We start from the raw sequence: 19,179 nt of genomic DNA on the forward strand, positions 1-19,179 counted from the left end.
CAAACCATGCATTAACAAGAACAGTTGCCATAACAAACCATGCATTAACGCACGAAACTCTCGGGGAAAGAACAGTTGCCATAACAAACCATGCATTAATGCACGAATCTCTCAGGAAAAGAACAGTTGCCATAACAAACCATGCATTAATGCACGAAACTCTCGGGAATGAACAGTTGCCATAACAAACCATGCATTAATGCACGAAACTCTCGGGAAAAGAACAGTTGCCATAACAAACCATGCATTAATGCACGAAACTCTCGGAAAAAGAACAGTTGTCATAACAAACCATGCATTAATGCACGAAACTCTCGGGTAAAGAACAGTTGCCATAACAAACCATGCATTAATGCACAAAACTCTCGGGAAAAGAACAGTTGCCATAACAAACCATGCATTAATGCAAGAAAACTCTCGGGAAGAGAACAGTTGCCATAACAAACCATGCATTAATGCACGAAACTCTCGGGAAAAGAACAGTTGCCATAACAAACCATGCATTAATGCACGAAACTCTCGGGAAAAGAACAGTTGCCATAACAAACCATGTATTAATGCACGAAACTCTCAGGAAAAGAACAGTTGCCATAACAAACCATGCATTATTGCTCAAAACGCTCTGAAAAAGAACAGTTGCGATAACAAACCATGTATTAATGCAAGAAAACTCTCGGGGAAAGAACAGTTGCCATAACAAACCATGCATTATTGCTCAAAACGCTCTGAAAAAGAACAGTTGCGATAACAAACCATGCATTAACGCACGAAAATCTCAGGAAAAGAACAGTTGCGATAACAAAATATGCCGTATTGCTCGAAACTGTCGGTACAAACACAGTTTCCATAACAATCCTTAAATCATTGCACAATACACTATCGGGAAAAGTTAAGAAGACATAACAAACCATAAGTTATTGCACGAAACTATCGGAACAAGCATAGTAGACATAACAAACCATAAGTTATTGCACAAAACGATCGGAACAAGCATAGTAGACATAACAAATAATGAATTATTTTGGGAAATTCGGACAATGGCTGTAACCATAGCAAACCAGGACATATTGCATGAAACAATCGGGACAAGTACAGTAGCTAAACGAATATGAATTATTGCACGATACTATTAGAACTAGCACACTTTCAAATATTGCACAAAAATCGAAAGTTCAACAGACAAACACAATTGTCGCAAGTATTTCACGCCATTAAACTGTATATAAATAAATTATGCGGCTTTATGCGTTTAATAATCAGCCAACACGCAGGTATTCAAATCGGTTACGAATACTCATCGCTGCACAATAATATACAATCTGAATTTTGTTTCAAAGCGAGCATAAATATCAACTACCTTGTATTGCTCCAATGTATGCAAGGCAACTTCCAAACGTACGTAATGCTGGTCAAAATAAGAATTTACGATAAATGTAAGTAATTCACACTAAGAAATATTATGATCAAACATTACATAATCTTCTTGGTGGTGCTTCAGCGGACCTTGACACAACATGTAGTGCGGACGCCGACTGTGATACGTCAACTAACGCCGGTGCCGTCTGTGATACCAATGCCAGTCCTAACGCATGCAAGCTAGGTAGGGAAACAATCAAACAAATTATCTTCAAGAATTTCTTCTATTATAACATGCTTTTTTGCCCTTGTTATTTTCTCTGCATTGACAATTTTGATTTTGACTTAAAAACAAATTCAACAAATTCCTTTATCATGTCATATTGTACTGTAAATGATGCAAGTTAAACTAAGTATTCGTTCATTAGCCTTCAAAGTATTCCCGACCCTTGATCAGGCGAATGCAAACATGTCTTTAGTTTCTTATCTTATATTAATGTTTCTGAACCATCCTTTCCCAGGCGTCGGAGCCGACTGCTCCGTCAAAGACAAGTGCGTCATTAACGGTGCTTGTGAAAACAGCGCGTGTTCATGTGTGAGCGACTTTACTGCACAGTCAAACCTGTGTACAGGTAAGAAGTAGATATTGTTAGACTGGTCATGTCTTCACAGTCAAAACTGTGTACAGGTAAGAAGTAGATATTGTTGGACTAGTCATGTCTGCACAGTCAAAGCTGTGTACAGGAAAAAAGTAGATATTGTTGGACTGGTCAAGTCTGCACAGTCAAACCTGTGTACAGGTAAGAAGTAGAAAAAGATCATCTAAAAGAAGAACTCAAAACTCTAGAGAAAAAAAACTCAGATATGTATACTGAAATGAAATCTAAGATCGACAGAGCCAGTGAAACAGGCTTGGAAGCTCTGAAACTAGCCAATTACAATGAACAATATTCACGAAAAAACAACATCAAAGTAATGAATGTCAAACAGGCAGCCAATGAAACAGAGCCAGAACTTATAGAAAATGTGTCAAAAATTTTAAAGTCTGCTGCGGACATAGACCTAAATACGGATAACATCCTGGCTATCCATCGCATTCCTTCAAAACAGGGTACTACTAGACCAATCATCCTGAAACTGAGGAGCAACAACGCCAAAACAGAAATCATGCGAAAAAGATCCCCAATGAAGAGCTGTGGTCATCGACTTGTCGATGACGTCACAAAACGAAACCAAGGGCTGATTAGTAGGCTTCTACTCCATACAGACATTAAAAGCGCGTGGTTTTTTAATGGTTCAGTGTACGGACAAACATCGAGTGACGAACGGATCAAATTTGACATTTTTGACAATATCGGTGAAGTGATTAGCGAGCATCGAAGTCGTGACAGGTTCTCTAGAAAAGGACACAGATAAATCAACACTGAAAATATGAATACAGACAATATAGACTGCTAATAATAGGTAAAAACATGTGTATAAAACCTATATATCTCTGTTTTTGTTATATAAATTCACGTACATTAATGCTATTAATAATGATCATATATAGAATACAATATAGACCATTTTTTGATGAGTTGTGAATGCATGGTAAAATCCTACCGCTTTTTTATTATATATTTGTCTAAAACTTCAACTATCAATTTATTCCAAAAAAGAATGTACTGTATGCATTTACCTAGATATGTTTAAATCTTACATATGTATATGTACAATTGTTAATATCTTTGTGTTAGTGTTTCTGGTGCCTGGGTGTGCATATTTACATGCACGGGTACATATATATATACATGGGATCATGTGAATGCATGAATATTTCTTATACACTGTATAACTATAAGTATGTCGCCAGAGTAAGATATATGTTTGAGTTTATATCTGTCACTAAATAATTTTGATAAACTGCATTAATATGTCCAAATGTGTTATCATAAAATGTATTGTATGCTTGTATAAATTGAAAGCATATGTATTGTCTATATGCAAAATTCCAATTAGGGTATCATATTCATGTAACACAAGTTCATGCACAACCCCATTTTATTAACTCTTTAAAAAAAATAAAACAGATATAGGTATAAATACCTGCATTAAGAAAAATAAACAGTAGAAAGCCTTATTATAATTATACAAAAATGTAACTATATATACTTTGGAAACACATATTGCTATATAATAAGAGCTTTTTGTCTTTTGTAACTATTATTTTTTCTTTTCTTCAAATGTTTTTATTAACATTTATAGTCATATTATCCAAAATGCAATTTGTGGATATAATTGCAAATCTGCCTTCCACAAAACGCAAGGCACCAATTGACCAAATGACTTCAACCTTTTTTACTGATATCTTATCTTCTCTCTCCTGTCCTCATGAGCCACATGATAGTTCTGATTTATCCTCTTGTAACAATGATCACACGCAGAGTATATTTAAACAAAACATGAACATACTGATATATAAAACATGCATCTAAAAATATGTACATTTAATGCTAAAGGCTTAGCATCAAAAGAAAAACGAACTAAGTTGTTTGAATTTTTAAAACTAAAAAAATATAACATATGTCTCATCCAAGAAATGCACTGTATAAAAAACAAAGATGAACAGAAATGGAAAACAGAATGGAAACATGACATAATTCTAAGTGGTAACAAATCAAACAGCCAAGGAGTAGGCATTCTCATAAACAATAATATAAATTGTAACATACTAGAATACAATGATATTATAAGTGGTAGGCTTCAATCATTAAAACTTGAAATCAATGATGAAACAATAATGTTTATAAATGTTTATGGTCCAAATACATACGATAAACATTTTCTTGATACACTTCAAAACTTGATTGTAGATAATAATAACGAAACACTGATAATTGGAGGAGATTTTAACGTAGTGCTTAACTCAGAAATTGACAAATTGAATGGTAAAGATAACACAAACAAACAAAGCACACATAGACTTAATAATATCTTAGAAAATAATGATCTCCATGACATATGGCGCTTAAGCAACCCACAAACAAAAAGTTATACATGGCATAGTAATACAAAACCGCCTATATTCTGCAGATTAGACTACTTTCTAGTATCTCAAAATTTAATTAACACTATATTTAATTGTAATATCTCTCCAGGCTATAGATCAGATCATTCATTCGTTAATCTCAACATAGATTTATCAAGATCTGCCAAAGGACCAGGATATTTTAAATTTAATAACAACATACTGCTCAACAAAGAATACCAAAACATCATACGCAATGCAATTAATGAAACTGTACAAATTAATAATGCAGCTAACCCTCACACTCTATGGGAAATAATAAAAGGCACTATACGAAATGAAACAATTAAATATTCAGCTAAAATAAAAAAAGAAAATGAAAACGAAATAACGGAAATTGAAAATACTATTAAAAGAATTGAAAAAAAATTAACCCTATCTACTGATAAAAACAACCTTATAAAAGAGCTAAACGAACAGAAAACCAGATTAAACTATTTTCTTGACGAAAAAACAAAAAGTATATTATTAAGAACAAAAGCTGAATGGATCGAAGGAGCAGAAAAAAATACAAAATACTTCGCAAACCTAGAAAAAAAGCAAGCAAGCGAAAGATCAATAAATAAAATAATTCACAATGGAGTAGAAAAAACAAAAAGTGAAGAAATAATCAAAGACATTTATTCATTCTACAGTAATCTATATAAAAAAGACATTAACATACAAACCGATAACAACTTCTTTCCAGATAATAACAAAAAACTCAATGATGAGCAAAAAAAATCATGTGAAGGTTTATTGACAGAGTATGAATGTGGCAAAGCACTAAAAGAAATGCAAAACAGAAAAAGTCCGGGATCTGACGGCATAACTACCGAATTCTATAAAATCTTTTGGAATGATATAAAACGATTCTTAGTAAACTCATTAAATTTTTCATTTCAAAATAAAAACCTAACTGAACTCCAAAAACAAAGCGTCATATCTCTTCTACCAAAAAAAGACAAACTATTAACAGACATTAACAACTGGAGGCCAATATCACTTCTCAATATAGATTATAAAATAGCCTCAAAATCCATAGCAAATAGAATCAAAAACATACTAGCCAACCTTATTAATGAAGATCAAACTGGATTTATTAAAGGGCGATATATAGGTGAAAACGTAAGAATTCTGTATGATATTATTGAACAAATAAATAAAGATAATGAAAAAGGAATTATTTTCTTCTCTGATTTTCATAAAGCCTTCGATAGTGTGAACCATGACTATATGTTTGAATGTTTAAAGTATTTCAACTTTGGAGAAACACTTATAAATTGGGTAAAACTATTTTACAATGATGCCCAAAGTTGCATTAATGTGAATGGACACTTATCAAACTTCTTTAAAATTGACAAAGGTGTAAGACAAGGGTGTCCCCTATCACCTTATCTATTTCTCATATGTATTGAAATTTTATCACTGAATATAAATAACAACAACAACATAAAAGGAATAAATGTTTTCAATAATGAAATAAAACAAACATTATTTGCTGACGATGCAAGCTTTTTCCTTGATGGTACAGAAATCTCATTCCAAAACCTTGTAACAACATTTGAAAAATTTAGTCAAATATCTGGACTAAAATTGAACATATCAAAATGTACTGTCTTGAGAATCGGTACACTGCGATATACCAATAAAAAATTCTGTAAGTCAAAAAAATTTGTATGGACATCTAATGAAGCCTCAACGTTAGGTATATGTTTCTCAAATGACCATAGAAAGATACATGAACTAAATTTAGAACCTAAAATAAATGCATTTCAACACACTCTCTATAAATGGAAAAGATGGAAAATCTCATTGATAGGAAAAATCACTGTTTTAAAATCATATGCATTCCCGAAACTTGTTTACCCACTAACAGTGCTACCTAATCCAACAGAACCAACAATAAAACGAATTAAAAATATTATGTTTGACTTTCTTTGGGACTCAAAACCAGATAAAATTTCCAGAGACACAATATACCAAACCTATGAAAATGGCGGACTAAAAATGCTAGACATAGAATCCTTTATCAATGCATTAAAAGCTAGTTGGATCAAAAGATTAATAACTAAGAGTAATGCTAAATGGAATAAACTATATAACTCAGAACTCAATAAATTTGGTGGAACAAACATATGGAAATATAACACTAATGTAAACGATGCTAGCAACTTCCAGCTAAATTTTACCTTTCTAAAACAAATCCTTACATCTTGGTGCAAAATCAATTATAACAAGACCGTGAAAAATCTAGCAAAAGAATTTTTATGGAATAACTCTAATCTTAAACAAAGCAATGGCAATACCCTTCTTTATAAAGACTGGCAAAAAAAAAAATATTTTATGTTGAACAAATTTTCGATTTTGAAATTAAAGATTTTTTTACTTTCGAACAGATGCAAATTAAATATAACATTGTGGATGGTGATTTTCTCAAATATCTTACGTTAATAAAAACTATAAATAAAATATGGGGACAAGAACTAAAAGACTACCATGCCACTTTAAACAAAGAGCCAGAATACCTTATAGACAAGTTAAGAAAAAAGAACAAAGTAAACAAAATCCTTTATAATAAACAAATTGAATTAAAACAAAAAAATAACAAATGTCTTATTAAATGGGACATTGAATTTCCTGAGGAAGAATTAAATTGGAAGCATATACTGACAACACCAATCCACTCTACAATAGACACAAAATTAAGAGAATATCAATATAAGTATATAATGAATTTAGTTCCCAACAATGATTACCTACACAAATGTAAAATCACAAACTCAAGACTATGCGATTTTTGTTCAATGGCACCAGAAACACAAAAACATCTCTTCTGGGAATGTCCAATAACTCAAAACTTTTGGTCAAATTTACAAAATTTTATTAATACAAAACATATTCAAACAAGCATAATGCAATACAGAGTAATATCATTAGGAGTTAAAAAGAACAATAATAATACAAACATTAATTTGATAAACTTTCTTCTGCTATTAGCAAAGTACTACATAAGTTATTGTAAATATGACAGAAAAATACCAGAAATAGCATCATTTAAAAACTATTTGTTGAGGCGCATCTTAATAGAAAAAATAATCGCAACACAAAAAGACAAACTAGATGTATTTGAAGCAAAATGGAATGAATTTTTGCAACTGTGTTAATATATCTGCATGTGATCAAACACCTTACTTATGAAATTACACTTCCAACTAAACAATAGAATTATCTCCCTTAGAGTACCCTTTTAAAAATATATCTGCTTGTGATCTAACAACTCACTTATGAAAGTACACTATCAACTAAATTATAGAATTATATCCCTTATAGTATTTTTTTCTTTATTATTTATTGGCTCCCCCTATCTCCTCTCTCTTTGTTCTCTACAAAAAACTTAAAAATTCAAGAATAGGAAAAACATACTTTATATTGATGAATAAACTTTGCTCGATATAAACTATATAAATATATATACTTCTTACTTAGTTGTTATAGATTATGTCAACATGTTAATTTATATTGACTGAACTTTTTAAATTCTTTATATTGACTGTCTGTGTATGTATATGTATATTTGTATATGTTTATATTGTTCCAAAATCTTGAATAAAAATAATTGAAAAAAAAAGAAGTAGATAGTGTGGGACTAGTCATGTGTGCATGGTCAAACCTGTGTACAGGTAAGAAGTAGATATTGTTTGACTAGTCATGTGTGCATGGTCAAACTTGTGTACAGGTAAAGAGAAGATATTGTTGAACTAGTCAAGTCTGCACAGTCAAACCTGTGTACAGGTAAGAAGTAGATATTGTTTGACTAGTCATGTCTGCATGGTCAAACTTGTGTACAGGTAAAAAGTAGATAGTGTGGGACTAGTCATGTCTGCACAGTCAAACCTGTGTACAGGTAAAAAGTGGATATTGTTGAACTAGTCATGTCTGCATGGTCAAACTTGTGTACAGGTAAAAAGTAGATATTGTTGAACTAGTCATGTCTGCATGGTCAAACTTGTGTACAGGTAAGAAGTAGATAGTGTTGGACTAGTCATGTCTGCACAGTCAAACCTGTGTACAGGTAAAATGTAGATATTGTTGAACTAGGCATGTCTGCATGGCTAAACTTGTGTACAGGTAAGAAGTAGATAGTGTTGGACTAGTCATGTCTGCACAGTCAAACTTGTGTACAGGTAAAAAGTAGATATTGTTGAACTAGTCATGTCTGCATGGTCAAAATTGTGTACAGGTAAAAAGTAGATAGTGTTGGACTAGTCATGTCTGCACAGTCAAACTTGTGTACAGGTAAGAAGTAGATATTGTTTGACTAGTCATGTCTGCACGGTCAAACTTGTGTACAGGTAAAAAGTTGATATTATTTGACTAGTCATGTCTGCACAGTCAAACTTGTGTACAGGTAAGAAGTAGATATTGTTAAACTAGTCATGTCTGCACAGTCAAACCTGTGTACCGGTAAGAAGTAGATATTGTTGGACTGGTCATGTTTGCACAGTAAAACCTATGTACAGGTAATAAGTAGATATTGTGGGACTGGTCATGTCTGCACAGTCAAACCTGTGTACAGGTAAGAAGTAGATATTTTTGAACTGGTCATGTCTGCATAGTCTAACCTGTGTACAGGTAAGAAGTAGATATTGTTGGACTGGTCATGTCTGCACGGTCAAACCTGTCTACAGGAAAGAAGTAGATATTTTTGGACAGGTCATGTCTGCATAGTCAAACGTGTGTACAGGTAAGAAGTAGATTTTGTTGAACAGGTCATGTCTGCAGAGTAAAACTTGTGTACAGGTAAGAAGTAGATATTGTTGGACTGGTAATGTCTGCATGGTCAAACCTGTGTACAGGTAATAAGTAGATAGTATAGGACTAGTTATGTCTGCACAGTCAAACCTGTGTACAGGTAAGAAGTATATAGTATAGGACTAGTTATGTCTGCACAGTCAAACCTGTGTACAGGTAAGAAGTAGATAGTATAGGACTAGTTATGTCTGCACAGTCAAACCTGTGTACAGGTAAGAAGTATATAGTATAGGACTAGTTATGTCTGCACAGTCAAACCTGTGTACAGGTAAGAAGTAGATAGTATAGGACTAGTTATGTCTGCACAGTCAAACCTGTGTACAGGTAAGAAGTATATAGTATAGGACTAGTTATGTCTGCACAGTCAAACCTGTGTACAGGTAAGAAGTAGATAGTATAGGACTAGTTATGTCTTCACAGTCAAACCTGTGTACAGGTAAGAAGTATATAGTATAGGACTAGTTATGTCTGCACAGTCAAACTTGTGTACAGGTAAGAAGTAGATAGTATAGGACTGGTCATGTCTGCACAGTCAAACCTGTGTACAGGTAAGAAGTAGATAGTATAGGACTAGTTATGTCTGCACAGTCAAACCTGTGTACAGGTAAGAAGTAGATATTGTTTGACTAGTTATGTCTGCACAGTCAAACTTGTGTACAGGTAATAAGTAGATAGTATAGGACTAGTCATGTCTGCACAGTCAAACCTGTGTACAGGTAAGAAGTAGATAGTATAGGACTAGTTATGTCTGCACAGTCAAACCTGTGTACAGGTAAGAAGTATATAGTATAGGACTAGTTATGTCTGCACAGTCAAACTTGTGTACAGGTAAGAAGTAGATAGTATAGGACTGGTCATGTCTGCACAGTCAAACCTGTGTACAGGTAAGAAGTAGATAGTATAGGACTAGTTATGTCTGCACAGTCAAACTTGTGTACAGGTAAGAAGTAGATAGTATAGGACTGGTCATGTCTGCACAGTCAAACCTGTGTACAGGTAAGAAGTAGATAGTATAGGACTAGTTATGTCTGCACAGTCAAACCTGTGTACAGGTAAGAAGTATATAGTATAGGACTGGTCATGTCTGCACAGTCAAACCTGTGTACAGGTAAGAAGTATATAGTATAGGACTAGTTATGTCTGCACAGTCAAACCTGTGTACAGGTAAGAAGTGGATAGTATAGGACTAGTTAATGTCTGCACAGTCAAACTTGTGTATAGGTAAGAAGTAGATATTGTTGGACTAGTCATGTCTCTGAAATCCGACCTTAACGCAGGTATTAACGATAAAAATAATCTCCGAGAATCATTAAGCACTACAATTGACGTAGTTTTTGCATGGCGTTATGATTAAACTTGGAAAAATAGAGGTTGAAGTAAATTGAAATAATTGCCAAATGGATGGTCAGCAATAAGACACTTCAGATCACTTAAATGTAAAATTTAACCCCAGATGGGATTTCCCTGTCTATTTGAGAAAGTATGTAGCTGCACTTAGTTGTTTAAGTCACAACATTTCAATATATTGAATTGGTTGGCATTCAGGTACCCATAGAGTTGAAATGCTATGTTCTTACTGTTTCAATAATATTGATGTGTTAGAGGAAGTATTTTAAGTATCTAATAATGTTGAAAATATATATTGCATGAGACAAGTTATTATGAATCTTTAAGCATTACAATTAGTACATTTATATGTAATATCCTGCGTTTTGTAAAGACTGTTTGCGTAAAAAAGCGCTTCCAATCTCAGGTCTATATATAGCATAACGTTCGATATATTTGTCTAAACATAATTATGCTTTGTTTTATTACAAGCCATTTGGTCATAAGTAAATTCATATATAGCATTTTTTATGCCCCCTTTTGAAAAAAGTGGGGTATATTGTTTTGCACATGTCGGTCGGTCTGTCTGTCTGTCTGTCTGTCTGTCGGTCGGTCGGAATACCAAATGGTTTCCGATCAATAACTTGAGAACGCTTTGACCGAGGGACCTCATACTTGGTATGTGTATTGGTCATCACCAGCAGATGAACCCTATTGATTTTGAGGTCAGTGGGTCAAAGGTCAAGGTCAGTGTGACCTTTACATGAAAAACGGTTTCCGATCAATAACTTGAGAACGCTTTGACCCAGGAACCTCATACTTGGTAGGTGTATTGGTCATGACCAGCAGATGAACCCTATTGATTTTGAGGTCAGTGGGTCAAAGGTCAAGGTCAGTGTGACCTTAACATGAAAAAACGGTTTCCGATCAATAACTTGAGAACGCTTTGACCCAGGGACCTCATACTAGGTAGGCTTATTGGTCATGACCAGCAGATGAACCCTATTGATTTTGAGGTCAGTGGGTCAAAGGTCAAGGTCAGTGTGACCTTTACATGAAAAACGGTTTCCGATCAATAACTTGAGAACGCTTTGACCCAGGAACCTCATACTTGGTAGGTGTATTGGTCATGACCAGCAGATGAACCCTATTGATTTTGAGGTCAGTGGGTCAAAGGTCAAGGTCAGTGTGACCTTAACATGAAAAACGGTTTCCGATCAATAACTTGAGAACGCTTTGACCCAGGGACCTCATACTAGGTAGGCTTATTGGTCATGACCAGCAGATGAACCCTATTGATTTTGAGGTCAGTGGGTCAAAGGTCAAGGTCAGTGTGACCTTTACATGAAAAACGGTTTCCGATCAATAACTTGAGAACGCTTTGACCCAGGAACCTCATACTTGGTAGGTGTATTGGTCATGACCAGCAGATGAACCCTATTGATTTTGAGGTCAGTGGGTCAAAGGTCAAGGTCAGTGTGACCTTAACATGAAAAACGATTTCCGATCAATAACTTGAGAACGCTTTGACCCAGGGACCTCATACTAGGTAGGCTTATTGGTCATGACCAGCAGATGAACCCTATTGATTTTGAGGTCAGTGGGTCAAAGGTCAAGGTCAGTGTGACTGTAAGCTGAAAAAAGGTTTTCTGATTGTCCATATTTTATTTTTCATTCAATTGTCCATATAATCCTGACAACATGGCGCTCAGGGGGGCATAATGTTTGACAAACATCTCTTGTATACAATAATAAGGCTGTGTGTATAGATACTTGCTTTTCATATCATGTGTATATAGCATGAAGTTCGATTTATTGGAACAGATGCATATCTCTGTCTTCAAGTTATGCTAAATGTTTAGTAAAAGTCACCACTTGGACATTAGTGTTATAGCTTTGTTAATATATCTTTTTAGCTCAGTCATCATCAGGTGTTACGACATTAACATGCTACCATTGCTCCCTGGGCACAAATTGTGACAAAGATGACGTCACCGGAAGTACGCAAAGCTCGACATCAGGGTCCGACAACTGCGTGTACTGCTATATCGCCTGGAATGACACACGTTTGCATTGAATCATTTCTTAGCCACCTCCAATTTCAGTTATAGTACAACTACGATTACTAAAAATTACATTGATATTTACTAATCACAAATTCGCTAATAGTTCATTTTATTCCAATAACTGTTTAAGTTCTGTACAATATATGATATTATTATGATATATAGATGGAACGTGATTGTTGTAGTATAAGTTCACAATTTATTTATGAGCACCAAAAGCTATTTTTGCATTGGTGACGTAGCCAGAAGTAATCAAAATACTTTTGGTGTAAAGGTGTTCACAAGGTAAAATATAGTACAATCTTACATTAAAAATAACATTTTTACATTCATTTTATGCCTACGCCGGATATAAACTAACTTTCTATTGTGTTTTGTAGCATGCACATTTTATGCAAACTCAACGTTGTTGAAATTGTGACCCAGTGTTATGCGCGATGACGTTTCATTCTGAATTGAGAGAGGGCTAAAATTACAAAACAGTAAAATATCAAATTTACTTTACTGATAAATTTCTTTAAGCCATTAAAATGCATATAATAAAGCATGCTTATGTTAACGATACTGTTACCACAGCGCACTCAGAGGCATTGCTGGTAATTTCTCTAGAGCTTATCATGAAATAATGTACGTCAAAAGTAAGTGATCTGTGTTTATTTGTTCCAGACGTAGTACGTGGGTGCTTATCTTCAACGACAGCGGCATCATATAACATCAACAGGTCTGGATGTGCCGATGGTTGGAGCGAGGGCCTCTACGGAACCGGATGTGCCTGCCAGACCGCCCTGTGTAACGAAACGCCGGAAATGGCTGGATACAGTAATACGGCTACTCAATTGAATGATTTCATGACACATCTGCTTCTGACATTTGTTACGTTATGTGTATTTTGTTTTGGCATATGAGAAAAGATGGCAATTCAAATGTTATATCTGTATTATCCATATGCCTTTTGAGTTGTATGATAAAGGGATATCAATATTGACAGTACGCAAATGTTTCTATTAATTATTCGTTGTACAGTACTTATCAAATATACATTTACATGTTGTACTTTGTGTTTGTTTGTGATGTGTAATATAACATATGTATTGTGTATTTAACCTTATTTGCCATGTATCATGGAATGAGTGAATAAACATTGTTTGACTTGACTTGACTTGATTTGAGACCATTCAAGCGCCGTTACTCCTTAAGCAAGCAAATCACAATTCCACGAGTGATCTTAGTGTTGAATAAATCTCCAGCAAATCACAATTCCATGAGTGATCTTACTGCTGAATAAACCGTTAGCATATAACAATTCCAAGAATAATTTCACTGCCGAATCAATCGCCAGCAAATCACAATGAGTGATTACAATGCTGAATAAATCGCTATCAAATTACAATTCCATGAGTGATCTTACTGCTGAATAAATCGCCACATTCACTTAACGAGAGACCCACAACGTAACAATGCTACAATGACAGACAACACATACATTAACACACACACACACACACGCACGCACGCACGCGAGAAACATAATTAATCACGTTTCATGTTTTTCATAGAATACAAGTGGTGGATTTTAATTGCCTACTAATATAATGTGGTAAAACAGTACGTCGGCAAAACATTTCATCTGTTACTGATCAATGAGACCTCCAAATTTGGCTCGAGTATGCAAAGATTTCTTAAAATAATTATCTTAAAATGCAAAGGACAATCATCGATTAATTCGGTTTCAAAACAAATGATATCATACCTACTTGCCAATCTTATTGGGACCTAGAGTTTTCTATTAATACATTAAAATTGAATCATATATATTCAACGGTTTTTAACATAACGACAGACAGCAACCTACAGTTGCTTCAATCTCGTATCATACACAGAATCATACCAACTAATTCGTTATTAAAAAACATAAATATAGTTGATCATGAACTATGTTCTATTTGTAAAACTGAAGTCGAAAGTTAAACCACTGCCCATGTGTCAAACTGTTTTAAGAAGATTTAGAAAACAAGTATGGAGTCTTAATTAGTTAAAAAAAGCAACTTTATCTTCGGTTATATCAATTGTTAAGAGAACGGTTTACATGTTTAATTTTTAGAAGTTAAAAAATCTATATTTCTTGATAAAAGAAGATGTTTCGTTCCCCTCAAGAAATGGTTTTAAAGCAAGTCTTAAATTATGTTTATCTATTTGTGAGCAATCGAGATTGACTACACAGAAGGATCACGTTTCGTTCAAATAGTTTATAAAATGAATTAACCTGTTTGTGTTTATAAACACTATGTAATAAAATAAATAATTCTCTACCTGTTTCATTCTATCTCCTCTTTACAGTTTTATATACTTTTAGTATGTTTTTGTAATTGTTTAATATTTGAGCTTTTTCTTTCTTAATGTCCCTTGATCATTGATATTTTGATAATATTTGTTTTGTTTTAGTAACCCATATAATTCAGATATGATGTTCTTTTTTGTATATATTTTGTTGTTGAAATGTTTACATGTAATTGTATATGTACGAACAAAATAAAGGAAATCCAAAAAACTCTGTATTATAAATATGGTAATAATGCCAACAGTTTCTATAATTCATATGAACCTCTTTATGGCATGGTCTGTATTATATACCTTAATATTTAAATGATGTTCAGAAATGTAAGAGAAAAAACGTGTGCACTTTCTTTGATTTGGAGCAAAAAAAAATCTAAGTTTGAATGTACATAAATTAGTAGAAAATTAATTTCCGTTTGAATGTAGCGTGATATCCGCTAGGTGGCGAATTATAGAAGATTTGCGCACGAGGAATTAAGTTTAACTGTCATTCAACTTTTGGCAGTCGACGTGTTAACTTAAATAACTTTTTTTCCTTATCAAAGTTTGAAAATATGTGTTGAAAGTATGCATTGGTAGAAATGCGTATACAACATGAACATAAGTTATTAAACATGGCTAATGTTAATATGATTAAGAAAAATAGTCCTGTTTTATTTAGTTTGAATATATCTTTGTGTTTGACTATATGTGTACATATACAGTTGGCTGCCCAAGTGCTTAAACCAGTATTAAATCTGAAATGCTTGAAATGATATTGTCGTTCTGAGTTGTTTTCGAAGTTAGATATGATGTGTGTTCATGGAAAGAGCCTGTGTAAATGTCTATGGATAAGGCCGAACATAGACTCGAGTGGTCTACGGATACGGCCGAACATAGACGTGAGTGGTCTTTGGATACGACCGAACATACACGTAAGTGGTCTACGGATACGGCCGAACATACACGTGAGTAATCAGGTTTACCTTATTTGATAAGACGCAGTTTTCAGTCGTGTCGTGGATACATATATATACAATAAAAGCTTGGGAAAACATAGAATGAATATAAGTAGTATGTCTGATTGAAATGTCTATACTGATATAATAATATAGAGCATTTTGTAGCTGAATTAATTTTTATTTAGTTAAAAACGAATAAACGAACAAAACAGAGTCTTATTTTGATACTATTAGAATAGATACACATTTAAATAAAAAGCCTAAAAAAATGATTATCAAGTGGATACAGTTTCAGTGTTGTTTTTTTATTTCTTTATTTATTAAATACTGAAAGAAATGACAACCTCGCCGATTTTCCGTTCGAATATCAAAACATTTTGAAATATTTATTTTCTGACGCATATTTTTTCTTAACATGTTAACACTTTCTCTGCCAATATATAAGGCACTTCCCTGCAATACAATCTAAGCTCATTTATCAAAAGGTTCTTTGATTCAACACATTTAACTTGCGCTGTATGCCTTCCCTGATTTTTGCAAACATCAATGTTGCCACCCAAACATTAAATCATTCGGTGGCAAGAGAACATCAGGGTTTAATTGATTTCTTTATCGAACATTGACTTGATCTCAAAGCAAGCGAACAGTAACAACATTCCTAGGATTGTCTCGGAATGAAGAGCGATATTCAGACCTGCAGGGCTTACATCACACTTGTTCAGACAGTTTGGAGTGAAGTTGGCGCAGTATTATCGGAGAAATTATAGAATAAACTTGTCTTCAACGCCCACCAATCCAGCTTATTGAAACAGTTCATAAATACATTCTAGGATTTCGAGATTTTATAACAAGATTCAATTTATAAAAAATCATTCCGGCTTCGTGCAGGAAATAAAATATTTGAGGAAAAATAGAAAAAGAAATAATTTTAATCTCTTAAATAACAGCCCTATTTACATTTATAGGCAACCTCAGTTTACTAACAAATCATGGGTGCCATTTCCTTGAAGTTTAGGGCATATTTCAATGATGAATGAGTGCTAATCATTTTTATAATACTCTGCAGTTGTCATTAATGTCAATTTTACAAGTGAAGTTTCAATAAACACCGGTGCTACAGTCGTTGACAGCGTCGCAGCTGTCAGTTTGCAATCTTTAATGTAAAGAGTTAGCTTATGCTGGTGTAACAGTCATTGACTGTTTGGCACCTACCATTGTTATTAATCTTGAGACGATGGATACAGCTTAGACCGGTGCTACAGTCATTTACAGTTTACATTTACTACCAATGATGTCAGTTATGAGAATTAGATACAACTAAAGCCTACTGTCGCTGCATTAGTTGACAATTTGGCATCTCCCATATCTGTTGATCTTAAGAATATCGATACAACTCAGGTCGGTGCTACAGTCGTTGGCAATGTGTCACCTTCAATTGCTGTCTGTCTTGAGATAACAGATGAAGATAATGCTGGTGCAGCAGTCGTTCACAGCTGTGCACCTTCTAATGCTATCAATTTTAAGAATATAAATACAGTTAAGGTCGGTGCTACAGCCGTTGGCAGTGTGTCACCTCTAATTTCTGCCAGTCTTTAGATAATGAATAAAGATAAGGCTGATGCTATTTTGCTACACGTTTGTAAATCCCAGTGATGGCAATCATAAGTCACAAAGAAGCCAAAACTTATTATTTTATAATCTTTTCTGAGTTTTGAGTTTCCAAATGAATCATCACGCAGAAATATGTTCGATTAAAATTTGCACTGCGATCTGTAAAAAAAATCGTTTTCAAAAAGCTAAATTTAATGTACAAAACCAAACACCTTAAACATTGAATATATTTAGTTTTGTATTTGGCAATATAATGCTTCAACTAAGACCTTTCTAACGGATTTAAAATGTTGCTATTTCATTAATTTTCATCGGGCGCTTACCTACCCAAATGGAAGACTGAATGAAGGCAATACAAACAGAGTTGAATACAATGCAAACATTGAATGGGTGAAACGATATCGTCAGTCAATAGTGTAGACAATGGTTTATGGCAGACAATTATTCACAACAATATCGAGAAGAAAAACAACAACAAAAATACAACCCAAATAACGGTCAATGAAGGCTGGAGATACTGCACATTATATTCCGGTTGATTTGCCAGTTACATCATAGGTAATAATCGACCTGATTGACGTGAAATGTAAGCTTACACCATTAATGAGAACATAAATGTATATTAATGTACATTGTATACCTTTTCCAACCGACAGCGCACGGTGAACGGCAATTTGATCGGAGAACGTTTATCCACTTTTATAAATAAACAATAATTTGAGAAGTTCGGTTTTGGGATTATCTCTTATAGTTTAAGCGGCTTACCTTACATGATTTCTTTGACGAGACTCAGTCATAACTTACTTGTATCATATCATTATAAACTGTATCCAAAGTATTATTGCCAAATAATAAAATAATTCATAAAAAGAAACAAACAAGAAATAAACATCGTGCTGTACTGAACAAATTATGTTTAATGAAACTAGCGAATGTAAACTTTGAATGTTTTTTTATTGAAAATACAATGGAAACATGCCAATGAAGAATTAGGAGGATATTGAGTTGTACGCACACTTTGGGTCCAAATTGTCCCTTGTCGATGTGGGAGGAGTACCAAGCCCCCCCCCCCCAACCCAATCCTCCCTGACACCACAAGTTTTCATCGTTTTAGAATAGTTTGTAGAATGGAAATAGGCCATATTACATTCATAATTAAAACCTGACCAAACACAATATATTTGGGATGTGGATTGCTGTAAGGTCACGTAACACAAAATATATCCCTGGCCCGGTCAATTCATAATGTTGTCGGGTCATCTTGTTATTATAATTCAACTTCAGAATCAACTGTTGGACCAATTTGATAAGATCAGAAAACATCCATGCATTGGAATCTAGCGTGTCTCAGAGTCTGTCCCGTCTGTCGATTATCGTCGCGTTTGGCAAAACATTGAGAAGTGTTCATTGCATAACAACCAGACATGAATGACAAGCGGAAAATCAAACAAGGCATAAATATCTGTTCGTTTGCATAGATACTAGTTTTATTGTGAAAAGGGTTTATTTTCTTTATGTCTTATTGAACGACAGAGTGAACAACCTGATCCTGTCCTTTACTGCATCTGCGCTTAACAAAATGATAATGTAACTAAAAATAACTATACTTCATTCCGACTTGGAATGTATGGTCTATTTGGAATTACATGCCTTATACATGTCAGCTTGACAACAATTCACT

At 34.0% G+C, this 19,179-nt stretch overlaps 1 protein-coding gene across 12 annotated transcripts in view; it reads left to right on the forward strand.

Moving 5' to 3' along the window:
• Positions 1–13,766, forward strand: part of LOC128211277 (uncharacterized) — an 84,758-nt gene extending 70,992 nt beyond the window's left edge. For 10 of the 12 annotated variants that reach the window (XM_052915886.1, XM_052915882.1, XM_052915887.1 and 7 more), the window contains 4 exons: positions 1,499–1,600; positions 1,878–1,988; positions 12,463–12,612; positions 13,279–13,766. In XM_052915886.1, the coding sequence (XP_052771846.1) occupies positions 1,499–1,600; positions 1,878–1,988; positions 12,463–12,612; positions 13,279–13,517 (602 nt within the window). In that variant the 3' untranslated portion in view covers positions 13,518–13,766. Of the gene's footprint in view, positions 1–1,498; positions 1,601–1,877; positions 1,989–12,462; positions 12,657–13,278 lie in introns of all 12 variants that reach the window. The other 2 variants (XM_052915893.1, XM_052915894.1) reach the window with 2 other exon arrangements.
• The last annotated feature ends 5,413 nt before the right edge of the window (positions 13,767–19,179 follow it).

The sequence above is a fragment of the Mya arenaria genome, chromosome 12 (genome assembly GCF_026914265.1).
Source record: "Mya arenaria isolate MELC-2E11 chromosome 12, ASM2691426v1".
Taxonomy (NCBI): Eukaryota; Metazoa; Mollusca; class Bivalvia; order Myida; family Myidae; genus Mya; species Mya arenaria.